Source organism: Salmo salar, chromosome 14, assembly GCF_965601325.2.
Source record: "Salmo salar chromosome 14, fSalSal1, whole genome shotgun sequence".
NCBI classification, from domain to species: domain Eukaryota; kingdom Metazoa; phylum Chordata; class Actinopteri; order Salmoniformes; family Salmonidae; genus Salmo; species Salmo salar.
In genome coordinates, this window is record NC_138304.1 from 5,580,347 (window position 1) to 5,606,317 (window position 25,971).

General features: G+C 43.5%; 2 protein-coding genes across 2 annotated transcripts; one reads left to right on the top strand and one right to left on the bottom strand.

Moving 5' to 3' along the window:
• Positions 1 to 3,275: 3,275 nt before the first annotated feature.
• On the top strand, positions 3,276 to 10,225 carry proca (protein C (inactivator of coagulation factors Va and VIIIa), a). Its single transcript, XM_014139147.3, has 10 exons — positions 3,276 to 3,420; positions 3,716 to 3,765; positions 3,936 to 4,035; positions 5,114 to 5,271; positions 5,379 to 5,403; positions 5,738 to 5,848; positions 6,127 to 6,267; positions 8,659 to 8,777; positions 9,131 to 9,248; positions 9,542 to 10,225. Exons 3-10 carry the CDS (start codon positions 3,966 to 3,968, stop codon positions 10,087 to 10,089), a joined length of 1,290 nt encoding a protein of 429 aa, XP_013994622.1. The 5' UTR covers positions 3,276 to 3,420; positions 3,716 to 3,765; positions 3,936 to 3,965; the 3' UTR covers positions 10,090 to 10,225.
• Positions 10,226 to 10,245: 20 nt separating this feature from the next.
• dusp28 (dual specificity phosphatase 28) lies at positions 10,246 to 25,834 on the bottom strand. Its single transcript, XM_014139148.3, has 2 exons — positions 25,024 to 25,834; positions 10,246 to 15,640 (listed from the first exon to the last, which is right to left on the bottom strand). Exons 1-2 carry the CDS (start codon positions 25,381 to 25,383, stop codon positions 15,524 to 15,526), a joined length of 477 nt encoding a protein of 158 aa, XP_013994623.2. The 5' UTR covers positions 25,384 to 25,834; the 3' UTR covers positions 10,246 to 15,523.
• Positions 25,835 to 25,971: the final 137 nt, after the last annotated feature.

The following is a 25,971-nucleotide window of genomic DNA, read 5'->3' on the forward strand; positions in this document are numbered from 1 at the left end:
AATGTTAATTCCATCATATAAGCATAATAAAAGATGCACTATGCAGAAATTGCTCCACTCTTTTCCTGGTTGCTAAAATCCTAATAGTTCACCTCATTTCAGTTTATGTGACAAAACAAGCAAGTACTGTATAGTGTAGAGAACCATTTTACCATCTAAACCGCAGTGAAATATATTTTCAATAACTAAAAATATTGTATTTTCAGCTGTTTGAAGCTTGTGTACAAAACCGAAAGTAAAAGATGCAAAAACGAACACGCATAGAACAGATCTACCGCTTGAACAGATCTACCGACTTGCTTTCAATGAGAATAACAGATCTATAACCCACATTTCTATGTGAATTTTGTTGGGTCGCCCAAAAAGGTACATAATTGTAGCTTTAATATACTGCTCAAAAAAATAAAGGGAACACTTAAACAACACAATGTAACTCCAAGTCAATCACACTTCTGTGAAATCAAACTGTCCACTTAGGAAGCAACACTGATTGACAATAAATTTCACATGCTGTTGTGCAAATGGAATAGACAACAGGTGGAAATTATAGGCAATTAGCAAGACACCCCCAATAAAGGAGTGGTTCTGCAGGTGGTAACCACAGACCACTTCTCAGTTCCTATGCTTCCTGGCTGATGTTTTGGTCACTTTTGAATGCTGGCGGTGCTTTCACTCTAGTGGTAGCATGAGACGGAGTCTACAACCCACACAAGTGGCTCAGGTAGTGCAGCTCATCCAGGATGGCATATCAATGCGAGCTGTGGCAAGAAGGTTTGCTGTGTCTGTCAGCGTAGTGTCCAGAGCATGGAGGCGCTACCAGGAGACAGGCCAGTACATCAGGAGACGTGGAGGAGGCCGTAGGAGGGCAACAACCCAGCAGCAGGACCGCTACCTCCGCCTTTGTGCAAGGAGGAGCACTGCCAGAGCCCTGCAAAATGACCTCCAGCAGGCCACAAATGTGCATGTGTCTGCTCAAACGGTCAGAAACAGACTCCATGAGGGTGGTATGAGGGCCCAACGTCCACAGGTGGGGGTTGTGCTTACAGCCCAACACCGTGCAGGACGTTTGGCATTTGCCAGAGAACACCAAGATTGGCAAATTCGCCACTGGCGCCCTGTGCTCTTCACAGATGAAAGCAGGTTCACACTGAGCACATGTGACAGACGTGACAGTCTGGAGACGCCGTGGAGAACGTTCTGCTGCCTGCAACATCCTCCAGCATGACCGTTTTGGAGGTGGGTCAGTCATGGTGTGGGGTGGCATTTTTTGGGGGGGCCGCACAGCCCTCCATGTGCTCTCCAGAGGTAGCCTGACTGCCATTAGGTACCGAGATGAGATCCTCAGACCCCTTGTGAGACCATATGCTGGTGCGGTTGGCCCTGGGTTCCTCCTAATGCAAAACAATGCTAGACCTCATGTGGCTGGAGTGTGTCAGCAGTTCCTGCAAGAGGAAGGCAGTTCCTGCAAGAGATGCTATGGACTGGCCCGCCCGTTCCCCAGACCTGAATCCAATTGAGCACATCTGGGACATCATGTCTCGCTCCATCCACCAACGCCACGTTGCACCACAGACTGTCCAGGAGTTGGCGGATGCTTTAGTCCAGGTCTGGGAGGAGATCCCTCAGGAGACCATCCACCACCTCATCAGGAGCATGCCCAGGCGTTGTAGGGAGGTCATACAGGCACGTGGAGGCCACACACACTACTGAGCCTCATTTTGACTTGTTTTAAGGACATTACATCAAAGTTGGATCAGCCTGTAGTGTGGTTTTCCACTTTCATTTTGAGTGTGACTCCAAATCCAGACCTCCATGGGTTGATAAATTGGATTTCCATTGATTATTTTTGTGTGATTTTGTTGTCAGCACATTCAACTATGTAAAGATAGAAGTATTTAATAAGATTATTTCATTCATTCTGATCTAGGATGTGTTATTTTAGTGTTCCCTTTATTTTTTTGAGCAGTGTATATTAAGTCAAAGTAAATCACGTATTTCACGAGTTGAGGATTTATGTCTTTACGATCAAATCTGCGCATACACATTTTTTGGGTACAAATGAAGCCACACCAATGATGACTGTGCTTCTCATGTGTTTCTGGGAAAGAGGATTAGGGTGGACCGGTAAACTGGTCTGGGACACAAAACAGGCCCCTAGCGACCAAAACAAACTCCTGACCCTGTTACGCGTGGGGGACCGCCTAGCGGGACGGCCAGTTCTATAGCCATAGTGTCCTGGGGAATAACCACAACCTTTGCTCCAAACACCTTTGTTCACCCCGCAGAACTCTATTATCCAGGCCGGTTCTGTAATAAATCAACAGCGGGGATACAACAGAAACCTGAGCCATAGAAACAAGGCTCAAGCACAATAAGGATAATGGAGGATGAATGGCTAAGCCCAATAACTGGCCTCATTTCCACGCTCTCAGACACAAATACAGGCCAACCGAAGGTGGTGTGTTGTTGTCAATGTGCCTCTGTTTTCTAATACCCTCTGCTCTTTCTCATCTTTGTGCCATTTAAACAGTATATCAAAGGTGTAGTATGTCTGTGTGTGTGTGTGTGTGTACTCGTATGTATGTGTGTGTATGCGCGTGTGCGCACACATTTATTCATGCTTTTCTCTGTGCTCTATTGTTCCTCTATATGTAGTCCTACGTGTTTCAGTTTCAAGTACTTTGAGCTTTAAATTGAGGCTTCCTAAGCTATTGTGTTGAGGACAGTAGTATTTTAAGAAGGCTATTTGATGCCTTCCCTCTTTCTGAGTTGTGAATTTGCACGGGAGTGTGTGTTACGTAATTGAAAAATTAGAAGTATCATTCATATCTTCATGCCTTTCATGGACAGGGATGATTTGAGTTTGTCCGTGCAGCATTGTTATCCACTATTGACCCAACTTAACAGAATTTTTTGAAAGTATTGGTAACCCTTCATATGAATTCCTTCTCCATTATGCATTATAAGCACATTCACAATGCCTTATGAGCTATGCATAATGCACTATCAACAACAGAGTTTCTAATAGCTGCTCATAAACATCTATAACTACATACATAAAGTATTATGAGCAGGGAGCATATTTTGCATGTCATGTATCTCTTACATGTTTCTTACTTAATAACTATTAATGATTTAACCTAATTTAGTACATTACATAACAAGATGTATGTACATATGAATGATAACAGTTGATTGTATGTATATGACCTTAATTAATGTGTGTGCGCTTGCGTGTGCTTTTGCTCATTTGTGCGTGCTCAGGTTAGAATGGGAGGTGAGTATTGTGTTAGGGAACACTGACTGAGAGAGACAGTAGAAACACAGACTGTGGACTCACAGTAAACATCTGTAGTTAGTCATTAACACAGTTTAAACAGCACATCCCGTCAGTCCTGTCCCGGCCTTGTTTCTGAAGATGTAAGTAAAAAAATATATTTTATCAATGCTTTGGTTTGGCATTTCTCTGGTTTGATCAATGGTATGTTTTTATTAGTTGATGGCAAGGTCATGAGTCAATGCTAATTCACTCTATGGGTCCCTCCTCCTATCATTTGGACAGGGCCATGTTTGTAGAGATTCCACAGTTTCTAGGCGTATCTTTATAAACGTTGCATGAGGAAAGATGCAAGCGAAGTAACCCAAAGCATAGGGAATTAACACACCAGTTTGTGTTTCTCTATGTATCACTAATATTTGAATCTCTGTTTCTCAGAGAAGAACATTGAAGTGGAGATAATTGAGTTTGTTGGTCTTTACTATCTGGTATGGGACCTCTATTTTTATTTAGCAATAATTAATGTGGTTTAATGAAGATATAGATCTTATACCAATAGAACTTGTTAATCCTGAGTGTACAGCTACTGTGTGAACATCAGATTAACGTAAACATAAATCTCTATGCTACCATTCACAAATGCGTTCCCTGTTGACAGTTTCCATTGGCTGCAGGGTCTGTAGATATCATGGGAGAGCTTTTCCTCTGTGTGAGTGCGGTTCTCACTTTGTGGTCGGCTTCTGCTCTCAGCACATCAGGTAAAAAATGTATCATCTGAAGACCCAGTAGCACGTTTTCAATGGCATTAAACATATTGTCCACCACCAATATGATGCAATCGCCTGCAAGGTCACAGCTGTACGGACAAACACTGCTAAATGTTTATGTATTTTTGTAATGTTTCTATATAGTATATAATAGTACTGCATGCGCAATAGGAGAGACCAGTGATTGGGTTGTGTGTAGATAGAAAAAGTGTTGTAATTCCAAATATCACAGGACTACAATAATGCACAGTTCTGGTGCTTAAAGAGTTACATTTCCTAAAAGCTTGTGTGCCATGTTGCACAAGCACATTGAATAACATTCTAACCTTACAAGACAGTTCATTGAGGTATAATATAAGTTGCCTTTTGCAATGCAAAGCAAAAATAAAAGTTTCATATTGGACAAGTACATGGCAGTGGTGGAAAAAGTACTGTAGTAAAAGTAAAGAAACCTTCATAGAAAATGGCTCAAGTAAAAGTGAAAGTCACTCATTGAATTACTACTTGAGTAAAAGTCTAAAAGTATTTGGTTTTAAATATACTTAAGTATTAAAAGTAAATGGAATGGCTAAAATATACTTAAGTATCAAAGGTAAAAGTATTAATAATTTCAAATTCCAAATTCCTTATGCAAACCAGAAGGCACATTTTCTTGTGTTTTATTTTTTTTTTACTGATAGCCAGGGGCATACTCAAAAACTCAGACATTCATTTAAAAATGAAGCATTTGTGTTTAGTGAGTCCACCAGATCAGAGGCAGTAGGGATGTTCTCTTGATAAGTGGGTAAATTGGACCATTTTCCTGTTAAAATGTAACAAGTACTTTTGGGTGTAAGGGAAAATGTACGGAGTAAAAAGTACATTATTTTCTTTAGGAAAGTAGTGAAGTAAAAGTAGTAAATCTAAATAGTAAAGTATAGTACAGATACCCCCAAAAATCTACTTAAGTAGTACTTTAAAGTATTTTTACTTAAGTACTTTACACCACTGGTCCATGGTAGTCCCTCCCTGTTATAGCCTGTTTTCCTCCTCTTAATGCCAAATGAACATACCTGGTTTTGTTGGTTAGTGTTTTCCAGCGGTCCTGAGGCCCACATGCTTCTGCGCTCCAAAAGGGCCAACACCTTCCTGGAGGAACTGAAGCCTCCATCAATGGAGCGGGAATGCGTGGAGGAGAGATGTGAGTTTGAGGAGGCAAGGGAGATTTTCATAGCCAGGGAAGCCACGGTAAGCTGTTTTTAATTCAATTAAATGTTACGTTTTTGTGTATACCATTTAGCAATTCTGTATGGCTAAGGAATAATAGACATTGACAGTGTTCTACTACTTTTCAGTTGGAATTCTGGACGGTTTATACAGGTCAGTGAAGTCTTTTGTTCCGAATAGACTCATATATCCTTCTAACTGCCTTGCATTTTATACTATTTATATTGTACACTTTGTAAGCACATTGGCAAACATGCATATTCGGGAATCAGTTGAATGAGCAAATAGATATCTACACAATGTTTAAACTACAAGCAAATGTTTTCTACCAAAACAGCTTCACTGTCGGTCTCCCTGTGTCAATGTACTGTACCTCTCAGACACAGCGTACAAAGCTTCTGTCCTGTGATGGAGAGAAAATGTTTCCATGTTGTTTGGCCTGCTTATTGGAGTTCCGGGTTACATCTGTCTTTGATGTGTATCTTAGATGGAAATCAGTGCATTTCAAACCCATGTGTGAATGGGACCTGTGTGGACCTCTACCAGTCCTATGCCTGCCGCTGCATTCCAGGATTTGAGGGAAAACACTGCGACCAACGTGAGCTCTGACACCGCTGCGTTTGATACGTTTGCACCTGCGATGTTCTTGACGTTTGAGTGTTTGTTGTGTATCTTTTTCTGTGATACATTTTTTGCTTTCTAATATATGAGAAACGAACATTAACATGTGTTTGTTATGTCTGGGATGTGATGTGAAACGTCTTTTCTGATGTGTGTTTTGTCTGGGAGAGTACTTTTTACGTCTCTGGTTCTGGTTCTGTTCCTTGTGTCAGTGCTTCTTTGTGTTTTGGCTTTGATACTGTCTGTTGTGTTTAGCTAGCACAGCCACTAATTGTGCAATAGCCAACGGTGGTTGTGACCATGAGTGCCAAAACAATAAGGATGGCCTGAGACGTACCTGCAGCTGTGTCCAGGGATACCGTCTCCACCAAAACTCTAGACACTGTGTCCCCGAAGGTAAGAATTACTCTGGGGCCCTGGCTAGGGTTGTTTCTGAACCCTGCCTGGCTCTTTTCTGTGGTACAGGGAATTCTCCTCAAACGGGATAACATTTATGTAGGGGATTGTCTAATTTGTAAGTATGTGTTGTAAAAATGTGTACAAGAGTACACAGTGTTTTGGAAATGTTCATCCATGTGTGTCTTAAACGAAAAACTCGAGCAGGTGGAGAAAGCAGAATGAGGCAGGTGGAAAGGATGGGATAGCGATGTTGTGTTTCCATCTTTGCTGACAGCGATGTTGTGTTTCCATAAGTGGATAAATTGGTCTAATTTAGCATGTATGGCAAAGCCTCAACCCTTAGATACCTCTTCAATTTGAGCTAAAGTTAATCATGACAAAATGTTTTGTGTTTTGTGTGACTACGGTGCCCAAATAAATAAAAATAGAGATACGTTCTAATTGAGCGAGGCGTCAAAGCGAACAACCCAGCCACCATGTTTCAGTTGGGTCATTATAATTAAGCAATAAGGAACGAGGGGGTGTGGTATATGGCCAATATACCACGGCTAAGGGCTGTCCTCTAACACGACGCAATGCGGAGTGCCTTTTCACAAATCCCAGAGGAGCCTTATTGCTATTGTAAACTGTTTACCAACGTAATTCGAGCAGTAAAAATAACTGTTTTGTCATACCTGTGGTATATGGTCTGATATACCACGGCTGTCAGCCAATCAGCATTCAGGGCTCGACCCACCCAGTTTATAATTCAAAACAATGCATTCTAAAATAAATCACACACACCAGTGGCGGTCAGTGCCATTAAAGGGTGGACAAAATAAATTCATGAGCATGGCCTTATTTCTATTACAGCATATTGGATGACTCTCATTCATACTCTATTCACCCAGTTCAATGTAACAGCGATAGGTTTAGGCTACTACCTGATACTACAATTTTCCCTGTACCCATCATGAGGTTGCTACAACCTAGCCTATGAATGAAAGTTTACAACGTATGTGCCCACAGGTCGAGAGACAAATTTGAGGTAACAGACAGTTATACATGGCACACAGTGACATTCAATACTGCCTTGCACACTCTTGCCTGCATCTAGCTGATATAGGGTGTAATCATTAGTCCAACAGTTGCAAACGAGAGTTTCTGTTGGACAAATTCAGGTATGTTTATCCCTGTTTTGTTCCATTTGCTTGCGTTTAAGAAACATTTTCAACAGAATCGGCGGAATGAATACACCTCTGATCACGTGTAAACACAGTTCACTTTCATAGCAGGCACGTTGTATTCCTTTTCGCATCTATGCGCTCTCCTCCTCTCACCTCTTCACTTTGCTTGTGGACCTCAATGCAAAAGACATCAGCTGTATGTGACCAGGCCCAAAGAACTTTCCAAGCCAAACCGCTACACACAGCCTACATCGTTGTCACCATATTAGCTAAAGCAACGTCAAGGTCAGCATGGCTAATATAACTAACGCGTTAGTAAAGCCGCTACAATCATGCAGTAACGTTACAGTGTACAGTCAGAAAGCAGTTACACCGGTGGGCCCTTTGGCAATAAATTAGTAATACCAAAAGCTTACCTTGAATTGGAAGAGTTCAGGTGTTGTGTTGAAAAGTCATAGCCAGGGCCTCCCAAGTGGCGCTGTGGTCTAAGGCACTGCATCGCAGTGATAGCTGTGCCACTAGAGATTTTGGGTTTGAGTCCAGGCTCTGTCGCAGCCGGCCGCGACCGGGAGGCCCATGGGGCGGTGCACAATTTGCCCAGTGTCATCCGGGTTAGGGAGGGTTTGGCCGGCAGGTATATCCTTGTCTCATCGCGCACTAGAGACTCCTGTGGCGGGCCGGGCGCAGTGCATGCTCACGCGGTCGCCAGGTGTATGATGTTTCCTCCAACACATTGGTGCGGCTGGCTTCCGGGTTGGATGGGCATTGTGTCAAGAAGCAGTGCGGCTTGGTTGGGTTGTGTTTCGGAGGACGCATGGATCTTGACCTTCGCCTCTCCCGAGTATGGGAGTTGCAGCGGCGAGACAAGACTGTAACTACTACCAATTGGATACCATGAAATTGGGGTGAAAAATACTAAAAATAATAAGTTATAGCCAGCTAGCTAACATAGTTTCAGTAGGCTAAACTAGCTAGCTGCATTTTCTAGCTAAGAAAGTGAAACTGAAAGTTATATATTTAAAAAATTGTTATATTTAGTATAGTTTTATCTAAAAATGATAACGTTTTTAATGTTTTTTAACTTTTTAAATCTTTATGAAATTCACTGAGGAGGATGGCCCTCCCCTTCCTCCTCTGAGGAGCCTCCACTGACACATTCATGTGTGACTGCTTGTGTTTTACTGTACAGTACAGTCTCTCTCCATTCCTTTCTTACCTTTAGGTGCCCACTCCTGTGGACAGATACGGGTGGCCAAGACCTCCTACAGTAAACCCATTCAAGGACTACTGCCCTGGCTGGTAGGGGGAGAAATGGGCAAGAAGGGGGAGAGCCCCTGGCAGGTACCATCCATACCTTGATCCATACACTACCCATACATCGATTCTGTTTCAGTACCCATGCACTACAACTGACATCAAAAGTAGTCTAGTGTCAAGATGATTCCTCTTCCCAGCCCATAAGGGGAAAAGATAGACATTTCCAGATTTGCAGGGCAGTATTATCTTTTTCATTCATTTGGGGTCGAAACATCTAACTGGATCTATACAACCAATGACGTGGGATGTGGAATCATGTTGACGTTAGACTACGGCGGAAATCTGAAAACATCTGACGAACATACATTTAGGAGTGTAATACAGCTTTAAAAATTCATAAAGTTGTTTGTGTGTGTGTTTGTGTGTGTGTGTCTTAGGCTCTTGTGTTGAATGCAAAGGGGAAGTTTCACTGCGGAGGGGTCTTAATTGATGAGAACTGGGTCCTCACCGCAGCCCATTGCCTGACCAGTAGCCTTCGCTTCAGCGTCAGACTGGGTAAGTCACATTATACCTTCATCACTACCCCGATACAAGGTGAGTTGATTATTATGATTATTCTTATTATACACTCCAGCAGACCAATCCTTCTCACCTTCTTCTCCCTACACATGGCCAGATTAGGGTAGTGTTCAATAGGGCATGCAAAGGAAAAGTTTAAAACCTATTGCAATGGAAAATGAGTGTTTCTTATCAGTGACTGTAAAACACTTTATCCTATGTTGCTGCAACCAGCTCTTTATCACTGATTATCCATATTTAACTTTCACTCATCTACTATTTCAACACAGGTGACTACGAGCGCTATAAGTTGGAGGGCACCGAAGTCACCGTGCCTGTGATCAAGACCTTCTCTCACCCGAACTATGACAAAGTCACGGTGGACAACGACATCGCCCTGCTGCGCCTGGCCTCTCCAGTCTCCTTCTCCGAGTACATCCTCCCGGCATGCCTCCCTAGCCGCGCTCTGGCCGAGGGTGTGCTCCACCTCAATGGCACACGCACAGTGGTGACGGGTTGGGGCAAGGAGGAGCAGAACTCCCAGCGCTTCACCTCAGCACTCAACTTCATCGAGGTGCCACTGGTGGAGCATGACCTGTGTGCCCGTCAGATGGTCAACAACGTGACAGGCAATGTTCTGTGCGCCGGTGTGCTAGGCCGGCGGGAGGACGCGTGCGAGGGCGACAGCGGCGGCCCAATGGTCACCTTGTACCGTGATACCTGGTTCCTCATCGGCCTGGTGTCCTGGGGCGAGGGCTGTGGTGACGAGGACAAACTGGGCATCTACACCAAGGTGTCCAACTACAATGAGTGGATTGAGAGTGTGCGGAAGGGGTGAGACAAGGCTCCTGAGCCCTAAGACAAGTCCCTCTACGCTTCCAATTCCTTCCCTCCATCCTCCCTACTGAGTCTATCCACCCGGCTACAGTTTAGATATGTAACATGCTTTGTGAAATAAATCAACACATTCTCAAGTTTCACAGTTTTTCTTTAATGTTAGTTGGCAGATTCATTATTTTGTCATCTTTACAAACAAAGGTACAGTAGAATACTGGCCTTTGGTATTATTCACATTCTTTTTTTATTTAACTAGGCAATTCAGTTAAGAACAAATTCGTATTTACAAAGACGGCCTACTCTAACAATGCTGGGCCAATTGTGCACTGCCCTATGGGACTCCCTATCACAGCCAGTTGTGATACAGCCTGGAATCAAACCAGGATCTGCAGTGATACCTCTAGCACTGAGATAGACCGCTGCACCACTCGGGAGCCCAAAGCTATTCATCCCCTGACCGGGAACCCGGGCCGCAATGGTGAAAGCGCCAACTCCTAACCACTAGACCACCAGGGAGAGATTCTAGTCACACTTTATTTGGATAGTCCCATAAAGATGATCTACAGATGGTCATACTATAAACAAACTATCTGTTGATAAGCAACTGCTTGCTAAGGTTAGGGTTACAAGTTTAGAGTAAAGGGTAAGGATTAAGGTTAGGGTTAGGTTAAGGGTTAAGTTTAGGGTTAGGATAAAGGTTTTCTTATGATATTTACAGTGATATACTTTCTTAAAGGGATTGTAGTTGCCTAATATTCAGCCCTAGTTCATACAGAAGTATTTTTTCTATTGGCTATTTCTACCTTGTTGTAGCACATACAGTATCACAGTTAAAGGCCAGCACTTGTACAAACAGTTGTACAACATTTTTTTTTTGAAATTCACAGATATACAGTCTCAATTATCATATGGTTGATTTCTTCTCTCTAGTCTAGATTTTTTGTGTCTCTTGTCTTGATTTTTTTTATGGCTTAAACATGTCAGACACATAGCTTCAGTAAAGTCTCAGATATTTTAGGCTACACAAGCAGCACCTGACACATAATGCATGAAAACATAATGCATGTAACACCAAAGACAGGTAATAGATTAACCTATAGCAATGAACAACAACAACACTGACAAAGGGAACAGAGTGTTAAAAATGTCTGAAAGCGCCCAAGATGTCCCCCATGTATACCTTCAGCAGACAGTCTTATCCAGAAGCAATTAGTGCAAGGTGCCTTCCTTAAGGGTACGTCGACATAGTTGGCTTGGGGATTTGAACCAGTGACCTTTCAGTTACTGGCTCTATGCTCTAAACTGCTATGCTACCACTTGTCCCATATCCATGGAAGGGTAACATCTGATAATGGTTGCAAACAGGTTTACATAAAATGGGTGCTGGGATGCACTCCTAATAACAAATCAGGGCACCCTGGCGCCAGGGCACCCTGAGTTCAAAATATAAAAGTGGGCACCCATATACTCGCCATATAAGAACCCCAACAGGCAAATCAAATAAAATGTTATTGGTCACATACACATATTTTGCCGATTTTATCGCAGGTGCAGCAAAATGCTTATGTTTCTAGCTCCAACAGTGCAGTACACCGAACAATACAAAACCATACACACAAATGAAACAAATGTAATGAAAGAAATTAATAAATATCAGAACAAGCAATGTCAGAGTCCAGAATATATATATATATATATATATATATATATATATACAGTGCCTTCTGAAAGTATTCAGAACCCTTTACTTTTTACACATCTTGTTACGTTACAGACTTATTCTAAAATGGATTACATTTTTTTTAAATCAGCAGCAATCTACACACAGTACCCCATAATGACAAAGCAAAAACAGGTTTTTAGAAATGTTTTAGAGCTCCGAGACAGGATTGTGTCGAGGCACAGATCTCTGGAAGGGTACCAAAAAATGTGCAGCATTGAAAGTCCCCAAGAACACAGTGGCCTCCATCATTCTTAAATGGAAGAAGTTTGTAACCACCAAGACTCTTCCTAGAGCTGGCTGCCCGGCCAAACTGAGCAATCGGGGGAGAAGGGCCTTGGTCAGGGAGGTGACCAATGACTATGTACATAGGGCAGCAGTCTCTAAGGTACAGGGTAGAGTACCTGGTGGTAGCCGGCTAGTAACAGTGACTAAGTTCAATTCAGGTTACTGGGCAGAGGCCGGCTAGTGATAACTATTTAACTGTCTGATGGCCTGGAGATAAAAGCTGTCTTTCAACTTCTCGATCCCAGTTTTGATGCACCTGTACTGTCTCCTCCTTCTAGATGGTAGCAGGGTCAGACTGCTGCTCCACTTGGGAGCCCCCAGTAGGTGTGTCCAAACTTTTGACTGGTACTGTATCTGTATATGTATATATCATAATTTACATTACTCTGTGTTTATATAGTAAAACAACATTCAATGCATCTTCAAAGTTACAAATGATCCTAGCCGCGTCCTCAGAGCAATCTGTCACCCCACTTGCTTCAACATGTCCACCATTGTTCCTGTATCCAAGAAAGCAAAGGTAACTGAACTAAATGACTATCGCCACGTAGCACTCACTTCTATCGCATGAAGTGCTTTGAGAGGCTAGTTAAGGATCATATCCCCTCCAACTTACCCAACATCGAAGACCCACTACAATTTGCATACCGCCTCAACAGATCCACGAATGGTGCAATCACCATCGCACTGCACACCATCTGGACAAGAGGAATACCTATGTAAGAATGCTGTATATTGACTATGGCTCAGCCTTCAGCACCATAGTGTCCTCCAAGCTCATCACTAAGGTTAGAGCCCTGGGTCTGAACCCCGCCCTATGTAACTGGGTCCTGAAGTTCCTGATGGGCCGACCCCAGGTAGGGGGTGAAGGTAGGCAACAACACCTCTTCTACGCTGATCCTCAAGACGGGGGCTCCACATAGGTGCATGCTCAGCCTCCTCCTGTACTCCCTGTTCACCCATGACTGCGTGGTCATGCACGTCTCCAACTCAAACATCTAGTTTGCAGACGACACAACAGTGGTAGGCCTGATTACCAACAATGACTAGACAGCTTAGAGGGAGGAGATGAGGGCCTTGGTGGAGTTCTGCCAGGAGAATGAACCTCTCCCTCAATGTCAACAAAGAGAAGGAGCTGATCGTGGACTTCAGGAGACAGCAGAGTGAGCACGCCCCCATCCATATCCATCGACCAGAGAAGGTGAAAAGCTTCAAGTTCCTTGGCGTGCACATCACTGACAACCTGAAATGGTCCATCCACATAGACAGTGTGGTGAAGAAGGCGCAACAGCACCTCTTCAACCTCAAGAGGCTGAAGAAATTCGGCTTGGCCCCTAAGACCCACACGAATTTCTACAGATGCACCATTGAGAGCATCCTGTCCAGATGTATTATCGCCTGGTACAGTACGGCAACTGCACCGTCCGCAACCACAGGGCTCTCCAGAGGGTGGTGCGGTCAGCCAGACACATCACTGGGGACACACTGCCTGCCATCTAGGACATCTGCAGCACCCTGTGTCACAGGAAGGCCAAAATGTTCATCAAGGACCTCAGCCACCCAAACAACGGCATGTTCACCCCACTACCATCTAGAAGGCAGAGACAGTACAGGTGCATCATACTGAAAAACTGCTTTTATCTCCAGGCCATCAGACTGTTAAATAGTCACTACTAGCTGGCCTCCACCCAGTGCCCTGGCTTGAATTTTTGTCACTGCTATTAGCCAGCTGCCATCCAGTAGTCAAGCAGCTGGCTAAAAGCAGCCCACCTTAAAGAACACTGCCCTATGTACAATTGAACACTGGTCACTTTAATAATGTTTACATACTGTTTTACCCACTTCATATGTATATACTGTATTCCAGGCAAGGCTCATCCTATATAACTACTGCTGTACACACATTTTCTGTTCATATACAGTCCATAATGTCTATACACACCATCATATACATATATATATATATATATATATTTATATTCCGGACTCTGACATTGCTTGTTCTAATATTTCTATATTCCTTTCTTTTTATTTTGGGGATTTGCGTGTATTGTTAGGTATTGTTAGGTATTACTGCACTGTTGGAGATAGGAACACAAGCATTTTGCTACACCCATGATAACATCTGCAAAATATGTGTACGTGACCAATAACATTTGATTTGATTTGATGCTTTATCTAGTCAATATCAGCCCTCTATTGTAACTTGTTGTATTACCTGAGCACAGGTCATTGCACCTGCTCTACATTAGCTGCTATAACTAACGTTTAATGGCTAAGACTCTTTAAATCCCTGCAGAGTTAAGATTCAGTATTGCTCAGATAAATATTCCATGTGCAGAGGAGAAAAGTTTCTGAGCTGTAGAGATTTCAACGCAAAAAGTCTGTGGTAGTACATCTCCAAAAAGCAGCCCATCTGCTTTGTCATGTTTTTTACTCTATTTCATTGTAATACTTCCCTCTAGAGGTTAAAGGTGGCACTGCAACAGCCTCTTCAGTGTTTGTTCAGGGGTACATAAGTGTTGTCAATGAGTATAGAGCCAGAGTAACACTCTCTATGCAACCCCATGGAAATATACATTATTGTGACATATCATTTAAAAGATTGGGTTGATTTATGAACCAACTGTACATAATGCATTATGATGGCACTTACATTGTCTATTATCACCCACTTGTGCATTAGAATACCTTGTTTCCATTATATGACTTGCTATAAGCATTCATAGCAGTGCATTACTCCTTTCAGCAGGCTTTTTAAATGCCTAAAGGCTACACATGTATTCATAATACATATACATAGACATATTTTTTCTAAAAGGACTCCATATGGCTTCTTATAAGAAATTCTATAAATGCATACATGTAATGTATTTAGAATGCATTACAAAGCATGTGGCTTTGTAATGCATTGGCTTTGTAATGAACAAATGGAGGGTCATTTTGGGGGTAAAAAGTAGCACTTCTCTTTGGTTCTCTAAGGGGTAGAGAGGGCCAGTGTCCCACAGGATGGAGCTCAATGTAGATGTAGCCCCTAGCCTACCACAGATCTAGGATCAGATTACCAAACCCAAAATCATAACCTTAACCATTAGGAGGACGGAAAATATCGGACCCTGGCCCAGCGATTATAGGGGCAACTTCTACCAACTCCAGAGGTGGGGGCTCCTCTAGACCGGAGGCTGGTCCACCTCTTTAGATACAATGCTAGTTTCGCAGACACAGATGTCCTTTAAAAATGCTATGTAAAACGCATGTATCATTAAACCTAGTCCTGGATTTAAAATGGAGATGCTCTATTGACCATGGTTTTTAATCTAGGATTAGGCTTAATCTGTATCCGGGAAACTGGCCCAAAGAGTTTCAGGACTGTCGGTTTACGGTGGAGAGCTGCAGGGTCCTAGAGGGCGAGGAATTTGGCACAACGTTAGGTTGGGGCGTTGTCCACCTCCCCCCGCCTCTTTTTCAGCTCTTGCTCATATCTTTCCAGCTGGGCCCAGAATCCCGAGTTGGGGTCCACCACTGAGCGTGAAGTCCTCACTTTCTGGAGAAGAAGATGAAGAAAAAGACTGTATAATGGTAATCAGTTACCTGATCAGCCCTGCTACATACATACTGTACCTGAATCACACAACACATTGGGTGCATCTCAATACTCTAATATGACTTCCTCTCCTCTCCTCCTGATGCATTGACAAAGAACTGGGCAGGTATTTCAAGCAAGCAAAGTCTTGGTAAGCATCCTTGATATAGCTTTTACTCAGCCGTGGTTAATTTCAGATCATTGAAGATGAAAGAGAGGAGACGAGGATAGGAGACTAAAGGCTTCTGCTTACTTCCCAGCTGAAACAGTTCAGAAGAGTTTGTGCATACAGTACCAGTCAAAAGTTTGGACACACCTTCTCATTCAAGGGTTTTTCTTTATTTTTACTATTTTCTACAATGTGAAATAATAATGAAGACATCAATGAAAAATAGTGAAGACATGAAAAAAGCCTAGCCAGCTCTGTTAGATGAGTAGAATGGAGAGTGAAGACGTATTCTCTTGTTTGTGTCTGGAAGTAGCGTTAGCTAGCAAGCTAGCCAACTTTAGCCAGTTAGCTTGGGTGTGAGGCAAGAAAAGTATTATATTTTATGAGAGTTGTATTAAGATCAACCTTGCTCATTAGCAGATTTTGGGGTTGAATAATCCTTGTGAGAATCAAGGACAGTGGATAAGAGATAACTTATTAAAGTGGCCTCCCTGTGAACAGAAATTATGTTTGTTTTGACTATAATTGAAAGGCTAATTTAATAGCGAGGCGATTTTGATGTAATATGTTGTGTGGCCTAAATGGTCTGCTGGAAAAACCTCGTGAGAATGGAGTCGTATTTGAATCAGTGAATCATGAACTGAATGTATGCTTGTAAACAATTGCAAGTGTTTGTTTTCTTACTTGTAGCCTACTCAGGAGAGACAGTTGCCTAAATCTAATGATTTCTAATAATAGCGGATAGGCAATTGCAATAGAGCTGTGACCATGATCATGATAAAACAAGGCTACAACAGCAATGGATCGAAGTTTTGGGTGGTAAGAGGCTGTGGTATTGTGCCCACCAAAATTTGTTTTTGCCTTATGAATTGGCTGATGTATTTTATACATTTGGAGCATTGTCTTCTAGTAAGGAGAGAATAATCATGGTTTGGTTTCTTTTATTTTCTAAACCTTACGATGGGTGACAGTGACGAAGACATTAATAAAGAGGGTTGATGTACACTTAATGAGTGTTGACAATATGTGAATGGTAATATGTTATTTGTGATTTTTTTGAAAGCACTCTAATGATGCGATATTTTAGTAAAACAAGGTACAAGGTTAAATAATGAGTAGAGTGGTAATGGAGACTACTGCGCCCACTGCATTTGGGGGGATGCTGCAATGCAAGCCTTAGCATCTTTTCAAAAGAGCAGCAACAAATCCTCTTGAAAGCAGCAGGATAGGAAAATGGTACATAGCGGTCGGTGTATGGCCTCAATTAGATCAATAGTGGTTCATAAAGATTACGGTCTTTATGCTAAGGGAGACGTAGGAGACCACGTCTCAAACAACTTCTTAATAGATGCCTGGGATCAAATATCACTGATTCCTTATGCTAAATAAATTGACACTTTTTTCCAGGAGAATGGGGGCAGTGATTTTTTTTCTCTCTCTTTGAAACGTTTCCCAAGGCAATAGTTTTTGGGAGAGAGCAGTGAGTTAAATTCTGCAGTGTAGTTAGTATAAAGGTATCTGGATTAGGCTGTAAACTACCAAATTAAATAAGGCCTGGCCATTATTTTTTGCCATATGATTTACCACACACACACCAGCAGGCACACAACTTACTGGTTATGAATATGGGTTAGTGCCAAGGTATCTTAAAAGGGCACACACATGGAATTTCCTGGAGTTTTTCTTTCCTGAGTTTTAATTGACCACGTGAATTCTTTTGATAAGAAATGCACTGTAAACTTACTGTAAACCTGGGATACAACATGTATGAAATGTTTTATTGTTTTTCATGAATTTGTCTAATATAGTAAGAAACACTTATTTAAAGGGTTTGAATGACCTCTGACCTCTGTCCTGACTTTCTAGTGTGGTTTGATCATCCACACTGGAAAGCCAAAAGACGTTGGATGATGAATTTAAGGTAATTTGTACTGATGATAATTACGGAGGAGGTTATAATTTGTTCTATATTTAATTCGGACCAATAGAAGGATAGTCCTGTCTCTAGACTATTTTTCTATTCCTTGAATCAAGTTATGGGTACAAGTTTTTCTTTATGTGTCACGTCTGCTCCTGCTCCTCCCCTCCGGCGTACGACGTCGCCAGAGTAATAAACACCAATCCTGGGATTCATCATTACGCACACCTACTACTCATCATTACGCGTACCTGTTATTCATTATGATTCACACCTGGACTCCATTTCCTTCATCATCTCCTCCTCTTTATATGTCACTCTGCCATGTTCACTCACCAGTTGGTGCTGTTCTTGTGAATCAGCGTTCTGCCTTATGTTAGTGTCGTGTTCTTGATTTTGTTGTTTTATTAAAACGTTTCACCTGCACAGGACACCATGTAAGGGGTGCGTAACTGGTGGCAGGGAAGTCAGACGCAGGACAGCAGAACTTGGTAAATAGCCGGAGCAGTTTAATAGTAAAAACCAACGGCATAAGAAAATACGAAATATGGGTACAATAACCTGACGCGCACCAGTCAAACATATGTGCACATGCACTTACAATAAACAATACCACATAAAGACATGGGGGGAACAGAGGGTTAAATACACAACACATAATGAGGGAAATGAGAACCAGGTGTGTGGGAAAACAAGACAAAACAAATGGAAAATGAATAATGGATCAGCGATGGCTAGAAGACCGGCGACGTCGACCGCCGAACACCGCCCGAACAAGGAGAGGCATCGACTTCGGTAGAAGTCGTGACACACCATCCAAATGCCCTGGCTTCCTCCTTCAGTGCTCCCTCTATTTTGCACATCAGATGGGAGTCCCCACCACCGAGAGGTCTAAGGTTGCCACGGTTATTTCTCTGCTGACTGGGCGGGCATCGGAATGGTCTATGGCTGTCTGGGAGAGAGGAGGAGCCTGGGTCTTATGAGGTTCATGGCTCTCTTTAAATGTATTTTCGATCATCCCGCGGAGGGCAGAGCGGGATGTGAGCGTCTGCTTCAGCTCCAGCAAGGGAATCAGACAGCTGCTGAGTATGCGCTTACCTTCCGGATGGTAGCAGCTTCCAGTGGCTAGAATGAGCTAGCGCTCAGCATGTTATTTATAAGAGGTCTGCGCGAGGAGGTCCAGACGGAACTGGCCTGCCGAGATGACAACCTCACCCTGGACGCACTCATTGCGATGGCCATCCATCTGGATAAGCTCCTCCGGGAGCATTGGCATCTTCATCGCTTCTCTCCCTCCTTCGACAAGTGTTCGGGATCAGAACCTGAACCCATGGAGGTAGGGGTCACACACCTTCCTGCAGTGGAACAACGCAGACGGATACAGCTGGGGCTCTGTCTGTACTGTGGCCAGGGAGGGCACAAGCGCCAGTGGTGTCCGTTACTTCAGAATCCGGGATCCACTAGAGCAGAGGGACGGTCACGGGATGTTACATTCCCTGGACCAGGAGTAAGTATTCCATCTACTACTCTTCCTGTTACTCTTTGTATTACCCATCACTCTGGCTGACTGTCCCTCATGCCCTGTGTCTACAGCTTTAGTGGATTCCGACGCCGCGGGGAACTTTATGGATCAGACCCTTGCCTCCTCTCTCAATATTACTACCTACCCGCTCTCCTCTCCTTTTCCGGTTCAAGGTCTCGACTGTCGGCCTCAAGGATCTGGAACCATCACACACATCACCCAACCATTCACCCTCACCATGGAGCCCAATCACCAGGAAAACATCCCCTTCATCACCAGTGCACCAGTTCACAATATCATCCTCGGCCTCCCTTGGCTTCAGCGCCATAACCCTACCATCTCATGGTTGAGGATGAGAATCACTGACTGGTCACCTGAATGCCGGAGGACCTGCTTCCCTGTCCCCTGTGGTTCCACGTCGGTTGAGAGTCCTGTGGTTGCCCTCCAGCCCAACATCCCGGAGGAAGATCAGGATCTAAGGGAGGTATTCTCCAAGATCCGCTCTACCTGTCTCCCTCCTCATCGCCTCTGGGACTGTGCCATTGATCTGTTTTCTGGTGCTAGACCTTCACGCAGACGCATCTACCCTCTGCAGGTGGCTGAGACCCAGGCCATGGAGGACTACATTCAAGAGACCCTCAAAAGGGTTTCATCCGCAGGTCCATGTCCTCTGCGTCGGCTAGTTTCTTCTTCATGGCCAAGAAGGAGGGAGGATTACGCCCTTGTATCGATTACCATGGACTCAATGGCATCACCACAAAGTATCGGTACCCTCTCCCGCTGGTACCGTCAGCCATCAAGCAGCTCTGCGGGGCACGGTTCCTCACCAAACTGGACCTGCGGAGTGCCTACAGTCTCATTCGTGTTCGGGAGGGGAATGAGTGGAACGAGTACTTGGTTATGCCCTTTGACTTAGCCAATGCTCCGTCTGTGTTCCAGGCATTTGTCAACGAGGTGTTCAGGGACATGCTCGGACGTCAGGTGATTGTGTACATCGATGACACCCTGATCTTCTCGACCAACCTGGAAGATCACATCACTCACATTCGAGCAGTCCTGGAATGCTTCTTGGCTAACCACCTGTTTGTCAAGGCGGAGAAGTGCCAATTCAACCAGAGGGCTGTCTCCTTCTTGGGCTACCAAATCAGCCCACAGGGAGTGAGGATGGAGGACAAGAAGGAAGATGCCGTAAGGTCATGGCCAGTCCCAACCACCATCAAGGGGTTACAATGGTTTTTGTGGTTTGACAACTTTTTCATCAGGAACCATTTCATCAGGAACTTCAGCGCCGTCGCCGGCACTCTCACATTTGGTCTCCAGCAGCCGACGAGGCCTTTTGTCTCCTCGGGGTGTTTCACCTCCTCCCCCTTGCTAAAACACCCAGATCCCACGCTACCTTTTGTGGTTGAGGTAGACGCCTCAGAGGTGGGTGTGGGGGCAGTTTTGTCACAAAGACGGGGGACCCATTAAAACTGTATCCTTGTGCTTTCTTCTCCAAGAAACTGTCCCCCGCAGAGAGGAATTCCGACGTCGGCGATTGGGAGCTCTTGGCAGTGAAGTTGGCATTAGAGAAGTGGAGACACTGGCTGGAGGGCACCAAGTAACCATTCGTCATACTCACCGAACATCGGAACCTTGAGTACATATGGACAGCAAGGAGACTGAATCCGCACGAAGCCAGGTGGGCCGTCTTCTTCACCAGGTTTGACTTCACGCTGACTTGTCGCCCAGGTTCTAAGAACATCAAGGCCGATGCCCTGTATCTGCGATTCGGCAGAGAGCACCCATAATCCCATCCTCCAGAGTCGTGGGTCTAGTGGTTTGGGATGTGGACATTCACCAGGCTCTAGATAGGGAGCCCGCACCCCGGAATTGTCCTCCTGTGCGCATCTACGTTCCCACAGGGATAAGGGATCGCCTGCTGACCTGGGCACACACAGCTGTCATCACTGGACATCAAGTATTTCTCAGACCATTCATTCCCTCACTGAGAAATACTGGTGGCCCACCTTGGTGCAGGATGTTACGCGGTATGTCAACTCCTGTTCCGTGTGTGATCAAACCAAGTCCCGCCCGGAATGCTCCAGCAGGGAAGCTCCTGCTGCTTCCGTGACTCAGCGACCTTGGTCCCATCTATCCATATGCTCCTGCTCCTCCCCTCCTGACGTACAACGTCACCAGAGTACTAACCACCGGTCCTGGGATTCATCATTACGCACACCTGGCACTCATCATTACGCACACCAGTTAATCATTATGATTCACACCTGGACTCCATTACCTTCATCTCCTCCCCTTTATGTCACTCTCCCATGTTCACTCACCAGTTGGTATTGTTATTGTGTAGCAGCGTTCTGCCTTATGTTAGTGTCGTGTTCTTGGTTTTGTTGTTTCATTAAAACGTTGCACCTGCTTCTGACTCACCACCCCATTACATTATGGAGTTATTATGGGTAGTGACTCTAATTCGATTTTGTTATTTAAAATTGTTTTGTTTTATTTCTTAACCAGTAGTGTTGTTTTTACCGTCACTATGGTGAGTCATGTGTCAAAAATGGGGAATTACATGTCTTGAGGTTTTTTTGGATTGAAGTTTACACACCTTGAGTGATATGTATTGAGTGATAAATGAAGGGGTGTATTGTTTCTCTTGTTGTGATGTGTGTTTTGTCCTATATTGTTTTTATAAAAAAAAATTAATTCCAAGATTGTTATATTTATTCACCAAATGGTTGTTTTATTTAATACAGTAAGGTTCTTAGGACTTTCTCTGAGTTAACTGAGTGGAGTTTTTATGGAGCTTGGGCTGGCAACTGATTAAGTGATGTCTTGGTGATAAAAAACCTACAGCTGGCATTCCATAGATCAGATGTGGTAGGTGTCACTGAGATGGAGAGAGCCTGGAGGAACAGAACAAAGGCCTCAGTATTCCAATTTATCCTGGCATCTGGGAGACAACACCAGAGGCAGATGACCAGAGGATGAACCCAAAGTGGCTTATGGTGCCCCCAATCTAGACTTGAGTCGACGGTTTCATTATTACATCACCTCCAGGCTGTGTTAGGGCTATCTGACCAAGAAGGGGAGTGATGGAGTGCTGCATCAGATGACCTGGCCTCCACAATCACCCGACCTCAACCCAACTGAGACGGTTTGGGATGAGTTGAACTGCAGAGTGAAGGAAAAGCAGCCAACAAGTGCTCAGCATATGTGGGAACTCCTTCAAGACTGTTGGAAAAGCATTCCAGGTGAAGCTGGTTGAGAGAATGTCAAGAGTGTGCAAAGCTGTCATCAAGGGAAAGGGTGTCTACTTTGAAGAATATAAAATATAAAATGTATTTTGATTTGCTTAACACTTTTTTGGTTACTACATGATTCCATATGGGTTATTTCAAGGTGTTGATGTCTTCACTATTATTCTACAATGTAGAAAATAGTAAAAATAAAGAAAAACCCTTGAATGAGTAGGTGTGTCCAAACTTTTTACTGGTACTGTAAATATATACTTTTTCTATATATATTTGTACTATTTTCTACATAAGTCCAAAAATGGATGTAGCAACTACAGATTGCCCCTTTAAGTCTATCAAAAGTGTGTGAGTTTGAGCATGTGTCCATTAGGCCTATGGATTGTTTTTATCAGCAGGAATTAGATTGAGCAATAAAAGCCCCACTTTTATTCCATAGGCTGGGATCTGCACTATGCAGCTGTTGCAGCAGCGCATTTTTCACTGGCGGTCCACTGATTTTAAAAAGCAATGATTGATAGGCAGCTTAAACTTCTTGAATTCAACCATTATTGGGTTCAAATACACATTTAGATTTATGAACAGCCATCCACAACAACCACAATCCATAATGCGCAAATAGCTAAATGAGAAGGCAGCAGTGTGATTCACATCAATACGCTATGTAAATTTCAATAATTTGTGATATCCGTATCGCCGTAGACTACACTTGTCATCCTTACCTCCAAGCGTATATTTAAATTGGATAATCTTTGGATGCCATCAGTAGTCACATCATTGGAAGAATAGCTTGGACTGTAGCCTACAAAAGCCTATTCCTACTCTTTTCCCGCGATCCATCAAACCCATTTGGTGTGTCATCATAGTGGTCTCTGACTTGTGGTCAGACTCACTCAAGTGGAACAAACTTAAACTTGCGCCTTTTTTAAATGCTAATTTGAATGTCATTGAGAAAACAGAGAACTGTCAAAGATTTTTTTTCGCAAACATCCTTTCTGAATTGAAAAGTAATACTTGAAGTTAATCATCTAGTTTTTCAAAAGTATCTGTAATCTGATTACAATGTTTTAGATGTAATCTGGTACTCCCCAACCATGTCTGTAATCAAATCAAATCAAATGTTATTGGTCACATACACGTGTATAGCAGATGTTATTGCGGGTGTAGTGAAATGCTTGTGCTTCTAGCTTCGACAGTGCAGTAATATCTAACAAGTAATATCTAATAATTACACAACATATACCCAATACACACAAATCTAGTAAAGGAATGGAATTAAGAATATAAAAATATATGGACGAGCAATGTCATAGAATAAGATACAGTAGAATAGTATAGGATACAGTATATACATATGAGATGGGTAATGCAAGATATGTAGACATTATTAAAGTGACTGGTGTTCTGTATACCACCCCTACCTTGTCATAACACAACTGATGTGTTCAAATGCATTAAGAAGGAAAGATATTCCACAAATTAACAAGGCACACCAGTTAATTGAAATGCATTCCAGGTGACTACCTCATGAAGCTGGTTGAGAGAATGCCAAGAGTGTCATCAACTACTACATGATTCAATATGTGTTATTTTATAGCTTTGATGTCTTCACTATTATTTTACAATTTATAAAATAGTAAAAATAAAGAAAACCCTGGAATGAGTAGGTGTGTCCAAACTTTTGACCGGTACTGTATATTGTTCGTTTTGGACTTCGGTCAAGGGTTTTTTCAGCTGTTTGGGCACACAACATTTTTTCTCTAGGCAAGCCAAAGTCTGTAGCCGAAGTCTATGCCCCTTCGTCTGTGATTTGTCAACAGTAAGGATTCTTCAATAAAGTCTTTGTTGTCATTCAATGAGAGACGACTCATTTTCATGCACATTTTTCATTGACAAATACTGTACCAAACATTTAAAATTGCGCAACTAAGATCTCCTCAGCAAAAACTTCAAAAATGTATGTCAGGTTTCTTGAGTTATCTTATAAATGAATTCTGACTATTTTGAGGAAGCGTATACTGGCTACGGCATCTCAAAATGGACAAACAGTACCATTGCTGCTTTTTTTTCTCGTTGTTCAAGTGAAGGTCTTTTAGGGGAGCATGCGATCACACTTCGGTTTGGTTCGCCGAGCAGAGTTCGGCTAGGTGCCAGGCGAACTGAAAAATGCTGAGGCCTTTGAGATGCACTCATACGTTTTACAACCAGAAAAACAAAGACAGACAGATAATCAGTTGATTTTTCTACTTTGCATTAGAGGCTGAGTTTGGGTGAATTCAATTTAAATTCAGTCTATTCAGGAGGTCAATGGAAAAGTCCCAGTTATTGTCAATGAGGATTTTGAGGATTCACTTTGTGAATTGACAAGAGCTATTAACCATCTAGCCCCGGAAAGAAGCACAATTACATTAAAATGACAATTAGACCAAAAGCCATCTTCAACCCATCACTCCCATTCACTCCTCCCTCCCTCTTCTTGTCACCTACCGTAAACGCCTCAGCCAATGAGAGCTTGCGGTACTTCATGAGGTACGCCACGCAGATGGTGGCTGAGCGGCTGCGGCCGTTCTTGCAATAGACGACGGTGTGGCCTCCCTTGGATGCCTCGTCCCGGATAGCGTCTGCACAGCTATCGAAGTAGCGGTACAGGTCCTCAGTGGGGTCGTCGTAGACGGGCACACGCAGCGCAGCGATGCGTGACGACTCGGGGAAGGGCTGCTGCTTGGACACGTTGATGCACAGCGTCACTGCCTCCTGCTGGATGAGGTCGTCAGTGCAGGCAGAGCGTGCGTTGCTGATGAACAGCGCGTTGGTGACCTTGCACAGCTGGAGCTGCGGCTGGAGCATCTTCGCGGATGACCTTTGACCCTGGTGACACGTCGACCTTTGCTAACTAACCCTGCGCTGCACTCACACACTCACTCGCACCAATGTCAACTTTCCTTTCTCCTATTTCACGTACATACATGCACTTGCGTACAACACTTTCGACTTGTATCTTTCCCACAAACATTTCACAGTGACATTCTCACACTACACACACAAATAAATAACAGTAGCCTACACACTGCACACAAGTAGATTCATACTTTTCACGTGCACCCCCTAATGACAATATAAACACATCCAATCACACTTCCAGTGACATTCATCCATTCCACAAACATACAAACCCTCACTTAAACCGTCTACGCACTTGCTCTCTCACTGCAACACACACTCTTCATAGGGAAACTGTCTCTCCTTCAGGCTATGGCATGTGGGGGTTGTCATGTCGGTCAGCTCTGGCCATCTGACTTTGTCCTAATAGCAAGCTATATTTATTGTAGGGGGTAGGCAGGTCCACGGTCAGGCACTCCCTGGGTCCTAACACCAGTTTAGTTCATGTTCGAAGGATCCACGGTGATTCATATTCTATGTGATGAGCTGGGGGTA